The sequence below is a fragment of the Haliotis rubra genome, unplaced genomic scaffold, assembly GCF_003918875.1.
Source record: "Haliotis rubra isolate DU_JTF1 unplaced genomic scaffold, ASM391887v1 Scf1155, whole genome shotgun sequence".
Classification (NCBI taxonomy): Eukaryota; Metazoa; Mollusca; class Gastropoda; order Lepetellida; family Haliotidae; genus Haliotis; species Haliotis rubra.
This window is the reverse complement of record NW_025765065.1, coordinates 244502-254990: the sequence shown is the minus strand read 5'-3', so window position 1 is coordinate 254990 and position 10489 is coordinate 244502. Positions and strand designations below refer to the sequence as shown.

At 37.9% G+C, this 10489-nt stretch overlaps 1 protein-coding gene across 1 annotated transcript; it reads left to right on the top strand.

Annotated features, from left to right (window-relative positions):
* The first annotated feature begins 7264 nt into the window (after window positions 1-7264).
* On the top strand, window positions 7265-10489 carry LOC124255552. Its single transcript, XM_046689496.1, has one exon. It carries the CDS (start codon window positions 7265-7267, stop codon window positions 10487-10489), a length of 3225 nt encoding a protein of 1074 aa, XP_046545452.1.

Genomic DNA, 10489 nt, shown 5'->3' with positions numbered 1-10489 from the left:
GTTACTTGTGAAAAATACACAAATTCTGGAAGTCATCAAAATGTCAGCATCTCAAGCTATACCATCTTATTTATATCATATCAATTGCGAATCATGAATAATAAATAATGGGTTTCGAAAGAGTCAAAATTATTTCCATGAATTGTAGAGGCATTGGCGATAGTCTTAAGAGAAAACAAGTATTTAGATTCCTCAAAATGAAAAAAGCGTCCATATATTGTTTACAAGATGTTCATTTTACAAAACAACAAGAGCAGTTTATCAAACAACAATGGGGTTACTCGAAATGTTATTTTAACTCATTCAAATCAAACGCGAGGGGAAAGGCAATTCTTTCAACAATAATTTTGAATTTTATGTTAGTAAAGACAATCCTGATGCAGACCGTGGAAATTTTGAAGCCATTGATATTGAAATTGAAAATAAGACATATCTGCTTATAAATGTATACGGCTCTAACGAAGATACGCCTGAATTTTATGATCAAATAATCAACATTCTAAATGAATCTGACTCGGAATTCTTTTTATTCTTTGTGGAGATTGGAACTATGCTTTAAATCCTATACTTGATCAATTTAATTATAAAAAATGTAAATAACCCTAAAAACAGAGCCAAAACAAAGGATATTATAGAGTTATATGATTTGAAAGACCCTTTGGAGACTACATAACCCAACTGAAAGGAGGTATACCTGGCGTCAGCCTACCCCTTTAAAACAATCACGTCTTGATTATTTCCTTTGTTTCTCACAATCTCCTCTCTTCACTAGAATATACCAGCATAGATCTAGGTTTTAGAACTGACCATTCTCTCAGTAGAGATAAGTTTGCACTCAAATGAGGTCAAACGAGGTAACAGTTATTATAAGTTTAATAATTCTTTATTAAATGATCCTGAATATGTAAAACTAGTAAAAAATACAATACACGAAACTTGTGAGGAATACGAAACCCCGAGGGTTTTGGAATTTCAGATCAACTTTTATGGGAAATGATATTATGTATGGTTAGGGGTAAAACCATACTATATTCGTATAGTAAAAAAAGGACAGAGAAAAAAATGAAAAGAAATTATCTGAAAAACTCGCAATTTTGACAATAGAGTTAGATGAATCGAGAAATACTGAACAAAAAGAAGAATTACTGCATCATATAAATGAAATAAACTCCGAATTAGAAGAAATGAGCAAAATTAAAGCAAAAGGTAATTTTATAAGGGCAAAGTCTAAGTGGATAGAAAAAGTGAAAAACCAACAAAAAATTTCTTAAAGTTGGAATCGAGGAATTTTTTAATAAATCTATTGCTGAACTGGCAACAAAATCCGGAGTAATAATCTCTAATATTTCAGACATTTTAATCGCGACTAAAACGTTTTATCAAAATCTCTACTGTGAAAAGGAAACTTCTCAAATAGATCTCGAAGATTTATTTCCAAATAGCCACAAGGTTAGTGATGAATTGGCAGAAACATTAGAAGGCGAAGTAACATACGGTGAAGTTCTTAATGCTTTGAAGCGTATGAAAAATGAAAAAAAGCCCGGCCCTGATGGTTTCACTGCAGAATTCTTCAAATTCTTTTGGCGGGATTTAAATGTGAATCTTATAAAATCGCTTAATTATGCTTACAGAAACGGAGCTCTATCAGATACACAAGTTCAGGGTATCATCACCTGTATTCCAAAAAGAAGGCAAACCTAAAAAGTTTTAAAGAACTGGAGACCCATTTCATTACTTAATATTGTGTTAAAAACTTGCCTCTGCAGCTATAGCAGAGAGAATAAAACCGACTTTAACCACATTTATCAGTGAGGAACAAAAAGGCTTCATAAAGGGTAGATATATGGGAGAGGTTACAAGACAAGTGTATGACGTTATGGAATATGTGGATACCTATCAGATTCCAGGCTTGTTAATGCTTATTAATTTCGAAAAGGCTTTCGATTCTTTAGACTGGCGATTTATTCAAAACGTTTTCGCCTTTTAATTTCGGCCCTTCCATTCGAAAATGGATAAAACTGCTCTACAAAAATTCTGAATCTTGTGTATTAGTAAATGGTTTTGCTAGTCCCTTTTTTAAACTAAGTCGAGGTTGTCGCCAAGGAGACCCAGTCTCTCTATATACTTTCATAGTATGCCCTGAAATATTAACCAGATTACTTAAAAGCAATAAATCTATCAGAGGATTAAAGATTGGATCTATTGAACAATTATTAGCGCAGTTAGCAGATGATACTTCCTTAATGTTAGATGGTACTGAAAGGTGCTTGCAAGCAGTCGTGAATACATTAACCTTTTTGCACGTTTTTCTGGTTTAAAAATTAACATTGATAAAACAAATATGTTTGTTCCAAAAACGTAGCCGAATGAAACTATTGAAGAACTGTAAAATGGACTGTACTGAAACATTTAAGTTACTGGGTATCAAATTTGACATTGATCTTGAGAATATGGTAGATGCTAATTACAACGAAAAATTTAAAGAAATTGAAAATTTAATGAAAATGTAGAAATGTAGAACGTTAACGCCGTTTGGACGTAACACAGTGTTAAAATCCTTATTGTTACCAAAACTTAATCTCTTATTTTCTACCGTTCCTACACCACCAGAAACTGTAATACAAAATTTCCAAGCAAATTGCTTTCAATTTATTTGGAACGAAAACCCGATAAGATTAAAAGGAACAGGGTAATATGCAATATTCCGGACGGGGGTTCAATATTCCATTTGTAAGGGATGTAATTGCTTCTCAAAGGATTTCATGTCTTAGACGATTTACCTTCTCGAACACAATACATCAAGTATTTCTTTACGAATCAAATACTATTCCGAGTAATATTCTAGAAATGGATGCAATCTATATAAGAGATAATATCATTAACAACATAAGAAACCCCTTCTGGCGAGATGTTTTATCATCCTGGGCTCTATTCCTGAATAAGCATAAAAAAACACGAAAGGATGCATACTCACAGTATATATGGTATAATGATAATGTTAAGATTGATAAAAAATGCATATTTATTAAACAATGGGAGGAAGCCGGAGTAAAATATATCAATGATTTGATAGATTAGGATGGTCAAACTCTTTTTCATACCTAGATTTCAAAAATAAGTACAATATTTCCTCCAATTATTTAACATTTCACGGGGTAAAAAGGCTTTGAATAAATATTTAAACGAGCTTGATTATGACGATAATACACCATTAACAGCACCACTATTACCATTTAATATTCGTTTGCTCCTGAATACCAAAAGGGCTCAAAATATTACTATAATGTGTCATTAGGATCCAAGTTCCAGAAGACTTCAGCCAATCAACAATGGGAGAAACAAATAGTAAAACAATATACAGATATGGAATGGAGGAATATTAATGAAATTCCGTTTCGATCAACTGATAGTGTTCAATTACGGTGGTTTCAATCTAAAATTATTAACCGAATCCTTCCAGTTGGAAAATATTTGTTTAAGATTGGATACCAAAACTCTCCTATCTGTACAACTTGTCATAATTTCAAAGAAGATATTTGTCATGTGTTATGTAATTGTGAAATTGTGAACTCAATCTGGATTGAAGTCCAAAACTGGGTAAACAGCAAGGCGGAAATCAATATACAGTTTACTAAAGAAACAATTTTGTTGGGCTTTCCTTCTAAAAGAAATGACCCTTTAAACGTAATCTGTCTTGTAATAAAAAACACAATTTTCAAAGTTTATCTTAAACGAGGAAGACTTTCCTTTTGCTTCGATCCAGAGGGAGTTAACAAATTACTATAACATAACAAAAGCCATAGCTTACTCTAACTGCGATTACAAACAAATTTGTTACATTTTGGTCCAGTTGCCATAAGTTGTTTGTTTGACCAATATATTCAACTACTCTTTTCGATGAAACTTCGTTCTATCGATGCACAACATTGATCCAGTTGCCATAACTTGGTTCTTTGAACCACTCTATTCAATTACCCTTTTCGATGAAACTTTGTTTATCGTTGTAAGACATGAGCCCATCTGCTATAAGGGGTATGTTTTGAACAACTTTATTCAATTACTATTATCAATGAAACTTTGTTTATTGATGTATGGTCCAGTTGCCGTAAAGCAGTTTGTCTCTTTAACCACTCTATTCAATTACCCTCTTCGATGAAACCTGGTTTCTCGATGTATGGTCCAGTTGCCATACGCAGTATGTTTCTTAAACACTCTATTTATTACCCTTTTTCAATGAATCTTTATGTATCGATGTATGACATTGGTTATACCACTCTATTCAATTACTCTTTTCAATGAAACTTTGTATATCGATGTATGACATTGGTCCATCCGCCATAAGTGGTATGTTTGAACCAATCTATTTAATTACTCGTTTTGCTGAAACATTGTTTCTCGATGTATAGCATTGGTCCAGTTGCCATAAGCAGGTTGTTTGAACCATTTTATCCAGTTTGGAATAATATTACATGTTGTCTAAAGGCTAGGTTGCACCTGAATTATTCTGCTATGGTTAGTTTTATTTGTGTGTCAGTATAAAGAGCTTGTCATTTTTATCATGTACATTGGTATTAAGGAATACCATGCAGACAGTCTTATTATGTTGTAACTGTTTTGGTTTTAGAGACTAATAGTGTATATTTAGTGTGGTCATGACTACAATTTGTTTGGTTTTCCCTGATGTAATCATAATATTTTGCAGAATTGTTTCTAGTCAGGAAATGTGCAGCAGTATTTTGCATTTTGTGTACTAGTTTGGAATAATATCTTTATTTGACCAGTAGTTAAGTTCTCTGACTGTAGATACATCGTAGTAGTGGCTTAAGTCGTTGACATTTGATACAATAGATGCTCCCTGGCTGTTGAAAGTTTACTGCGAGCGAGCGCATGAGTGACCCGCGATGGTCAAAAAGGAGTTTGTTGAGAGCAAGTATATATTGAAGTTTCAGAGATGGTCGAGATGCACTCTTCAGGTACAAATGTCACTCTTATAATATATCCATGTTTGTGGCGGTGTATTATACTATTTTCAGAGTATTTTTGCAATTATAGGAATGTTCAATTATTTGGTCACGTGCAAAACTGTATCCTATTTTCGTGGTAATGGTGCGCTCTGATACATTGTGTTTTGTAACTATATGGCAGATTTCTGTTATAATGTCAGGATTTTAGAGTCAGTTTGTAGTTTTAGAATCAATATTAAGTCAACATGCTCAGTGTTAATTCATGGAATTTACTATCTGTAGTTTTGCTAGACTTTTTCAAAGTTGCGTGAAACTTGGGAGCAGTCATTGCATGACAGTGTCATGTATTGTGAACTTATTGCTGTAGTTTCAATATAATGGGATATTCACAAATGTTGTTTCATGATAATAAGTGCTAAATATAAGCTGCTACATTGTATCATTCTGTTATTTCAGAACCTGGAAGTAAACATCCTTGTTAGAGGAATATCTCGACCAGTGTTTTATGGTTCTTTCTATATGATTCCTACCAATTTTCTGAAGAGTAAAGTACAGTGTTCAGCTTGGTAGCTAGAGAGAATCATGAGTTCACCATCACCTGATGATACTGGCACGGGTGATGATCTACATACCCAAGATATTGAAGGGAGAATCAAGTTGGTGAAGAATAAGAGAAAGAGTATTCGAGGAAAAATAACTAGAACTATCCATAGAGTGCAAGAAGCTATTGCTCAAGAGAATGTGAGTCGACGAAGACTGTTGAAAGAACTGGAGGAGTTACGTACAGACTATACTAAGGCCTGTGAGATACATGCAGAACTCTATACCTATGTTGATGAAACTCAGGTTGCCAGGTTAGACCAGTGGGAGGCTGATTTAATAAATGACATCTACACCTTTGAGGAAGAGGCTGAAGATTACTTACTTTCACTTAGTGAAAATGGAGAGGAAGATCTATCACACAGTAAATCACAGAAACAGAAGACTACAAAGTCTAATCATGCTAATAAGTCTCATCATTCTACTCCATCGGGTTCAGGGAGCAATGCTGAACAGAATTCATCAGCTGATGGTCATTCTGGTGACACAGGGGCAAATCAACAGAATCTTACAGACACATCCACAGATTCACCGGATCAGTCACAATCTAACACCAGTGAGAAAGATGATATCCCATCAAGTTTGTCTAGTGGCAAAAGCTCACATACTGGACAACAGTCATCGGCAGTTGAGAAGCCAGGCCCTTTACAACAGAACCAGCCATTTGATACATGGATAGGAGGTCTAGTTGAGTTTACAGAGACAGAGTTGCCTTCAAATTTGAATAATATGTCTATTGCTGAGGCTCTATTTAAGTTGGAAGCCAGCAAAGACATTCCAGCTGTTACCTTAGGGAAGTTTGATGGAAACCCTCTGGAGTATGTGAACTTTATTGAGAAGTTCAAAATTCATATTCATAATAAACCTCATCTGTCAGATGATATGAGGATGATGCAGCTGAGAATGCATGTATCAGGTGATGCAGAGAGGGCTATATCTGGACTTGGTTCAAGTGGAACAATGTATGCCACAGCTTTGAAGATTCTACAAGATCAGTTTGGTCAGGCAAGCATTATTACACGTGCACATATTAACAAGCTGACAAAGGGGCCAAAGATTCCTGGAAATAATAGAGATGCCTTGCGTGACTTTTCACTTGACCTAATTAACTGCATTGCAACCCTCCAACGCATAAATTACTATGCAGATGTGAATGCCAATGATAATCTACGGAAGATTGTGACCCGTCTGCCATCACACCTCATAGAGAAGTGGAAATTTATTGCTACAGATCTTAGAGAGAAGGGTGAAGTGCCTTCAGTGACTCATATTAGTGACTTTGTGAGAAAAAGGGTCAAAGTTGAGTTTGATCCTGATTTTGGTGACATTGAAAAGGGCAAGACAGATTGGAAACCAAATTTTCCAAACCCTAGGGATAGGAAAAGGGGTGTATATTCACAGCAGCAAATAAAGAGAACACCAAAGTGTTACATGTGTGAAGAGGAACACCGAGTTTCTGAGTGTCCCACATTTGTTGATTCATCTGTATCAGAACGTGTGCAGAAGGTCAAAGATCTCAGACTATGTTTCAGTTGTCTGGTGAGAGGACACTTAGCTAGAGAGAGTGCAAGTCAAGGAAACAGTGTGCTACAAATGGCTGCAAAAGGACTCACCATAAACTGCTCCACATGGATCCACCAATAGCAAGCTCAGTCACGACACCTCTGGATTGTGATAGCATATTGCCAGTAGTGAGAGTAATGTTCAAAGCACAGAATGGCAGAACACGAGAAGGGAATGTCTTAGTGGATGGTGGTGCAGGGACCACAGTCATAAGAAAGGATTTTGCAAAGGCTCTTGGACTCCAAGGCAAACAAGAGAGACTTCATTTGTCATTAGTAGGATGTGAAAGGTTGGAAAATGTCAATAGCCGACGAGTAAAGTTTTGGGTTTCACCTCTAGAGAGCGGGGAAGAATTCCAGATAGATGCCTATGAGATTGACAAGACAGTCTTGAGTATGCAGCCCTTGGATAGGCCATGGTTACATTCATTTCCTCACTTGCAGGATATTGACTTCCCACACAAAGCTGGACCGATTGACCTGATATTGGGAGTACACTACAGTCACCTGCATGCGGAAGAAGAGGTACGCCAAGGACTGCCATTTGAACCAATTGGGAAGCGGACGAAACTAGGATGGTATGCGATGGGACCAGACAAAACACAACGTCTATCATCCATCTGTTCAGTTAACTTTATTGACAAAGTTAATCTTGAGAAGTTTTATGACTTTGAGACCCTTGGGATTCAGGCTCCCAATTGTGACTGCCCAACTGAAGTTATGTCAGCCGAAGATCGTAAGGCACTTGAATTGATGCAAGCATCTTGTGTCAAGCAGGGAGATAGATATGAGATTGGTCTTCCATGGAAAAGGGATCCATCATCATTGCCAAACAACTACTTTCTTGCCGAGAAGCGCCTCTGTTCTCTGGAACGCAGTCTCCAGAAAGACGACGCAAAGGCGAAGATGTACAATGACGCCATTCATGAATATGAACAGAATGCCTGGGCTGAGAAAGTTGATATGAGTAAATCACATTGTGATCAGGGACCAGTGTATTATCTTCCTCATCACGGAGTCTACCGGCCTGATAAACCAAGCACACCCCTTCGTGTGGTGTTTGACCCAGCGTGTCAGTACCAAGGTGTGTCACTGAACTCCTACTTGTACAAAGGTCCAGGGTTGATAGGAAACCTACTTGGCGTTCTTCTTAGGTTTCGTGAAGAACCTGTTGCCATAGTTGGAGACATTTCCAAGATGTATTTACAGATAAAACTCAAAGATAGTGATACACATGTTCATAGATTCCTCTGGAGAGACATGGAAACAGCCACATGCCCTACTGTCTACAGACTTCTCCGAGTCACATTTGGTGACAAACCATCACCTGACATGGCGAGTTATGTTGTCCTCCTTATGGCAGATCAACATAAGGAAGATTATCCTGATGCATCAAATGTGTTGAAGAGAGACAGATACATGGATGACTTAATACATTCTTGTGAAACTTCTGATGAAGCTTTAAAGAGAATGCATGATCTTGACAGAATCCTAGCCACAGGACAGTTCCAGATAAAGGAATGGTATTGTTCACTGGAGGAGGTTCGCAAACAGCTTGCACTGGAGAAGCGAGGAAAGCTGAATGAAACAGATATTAGTCTTGATGGTGAGGAGGTCAAAACCTTAGGTTTAGGATGGAATCCTGTGATGGATACTATGAGCTTTGTTGTCAGAGATCTGAGCACAGAGAAGTATACCAAGAGGATAGTGCTGTCAAAGATGTCAATGTTATATGACCCCCTAGGTCTGGCAGCAGCAGTCACTATAAAAGCCAAGATGGCAATGCAAGATGTCTGGAGACACAAGTCCTTGGACTGGGATGACCCCCTACCTGACGAGATGTGTGAACTATGGCAAGGATTATTTGCAGAGATGAAAAGGCTTGAACATGTTGAATTTGTAAGATGCCTGAAGCCATGTGACTCTGTCGGTTCTTCCGAGCTACATGTGTTTGGTGATGCAAGTATGGGAGCCTATGGAGCGGCAGCATACCTATTGTGGCCAACTGTGAGAGGTACAGAAGTACAATTGGTGTTTGCCAAGGCGAGAGTGGCTCCACTGCATCAAACAACCATACCAAGGTTGGAACTTATGGCTGCCTTGGTTGCCACAAGGCTTGCCAAGACAATCTGTATTGAATTTAAAGAGAAGCCATCAGATGTAACATTGTGGACTGACTCTCGGATTGTGCTCCACTGGATACACTCTGATTCAATATCATTCAAGGCCTTTGTAGGTGTTCGTATTGCGGAGATTCAATCTGTTTGGGATGCAAGTCACTGGAAGTATGTGCCAACAGCCTTGAACCCAGCTGATGACTTGAGTCGTGGCATATCTGTCGAGGAGATAAATGGAAGATGGGTTCATGGTCCATCTTTCCTGAAACTGCCAACTGAGCAATGGCCTATACAACCAACAGATGAAGTAGTTGTGAAAGACAGTTCAGAGATGAGGAAATCTAAACTTGTTGCTTCATGTATCCCAGTGTTACCAGTCATTGAAGCAGAGAATGTGTCAAGCTGGCAGCGTCTCTTGAGGGTTACAGCCTACTGTCTTCGATTCATCCAAAGACTTCGAGACAAAGTAAGAAAGATCTCACAGCAGACTGAGTGTGAAATATCTCTACAGTGTCATGAAGTAGCTGCAGCTGAATTGTTCTGGGTGAAATATGTACAAGCAGGGATGCTTCACTGGGAAACGGATTTCATTGACCTTGCTCCATTTGTTGCGAATGGTATCATCCGAGTGGGAGGCAGATTGCGGCATTCCCCTTTGCAGTATGATCAGATCCATCCTATATTGTTACCTGCAGGTCACCACATTTGCAGACTGATAATGCAAGATGTACATGTGAAAATGGGTCATGCAGGACCAGAGAGGACATTATGCGAATGTCGGAGAACATACTGGATTGTTCGAGGAAGGAGTCTGGCAAAGGCTGTAGTGAGAAATTGTGTTATTTGTCGAAAGCTTCGACAACCTGGTCATACAACCTTGATGTCAGACCTCCCCCCAGAAAGACTGATGCCATTTTCCCCTCCATTCACTGTAACGGGTGTTGATCTGTTTGGACCATTTTTGTTGAAATATGGAAGGAACAAGACAACAAAGGCTTGGGGCTCAATATTTGCATGTGCAAATGTGAGAACAATTCACTTAGAAATTGTTGATGGACTGTCAACACAAGCATTTCTCAAAGCTCTTCGGCGCTTTGCTGCAAATCATGGATGGCCACAGAAAATTATCTCTGATAATGGTACCTCATTTGTAGGGGCAGAGAGAGACTCAGGGCATTGGTTGAGGAAGGGAAAAAGCAAATCCAGGATTTTGCAGTGCTTCATAGAGTCAAGTGGCAGTTTATAA

Coding starts and splice junctions, on each gene's coding strand:
- LOC124255552 (XM_046689496.1), top strand. CDS start 7,265: ATGTTCAAAGCACAGAATGGCAGAACACGAGAAGGGAATGTCTTAGTG.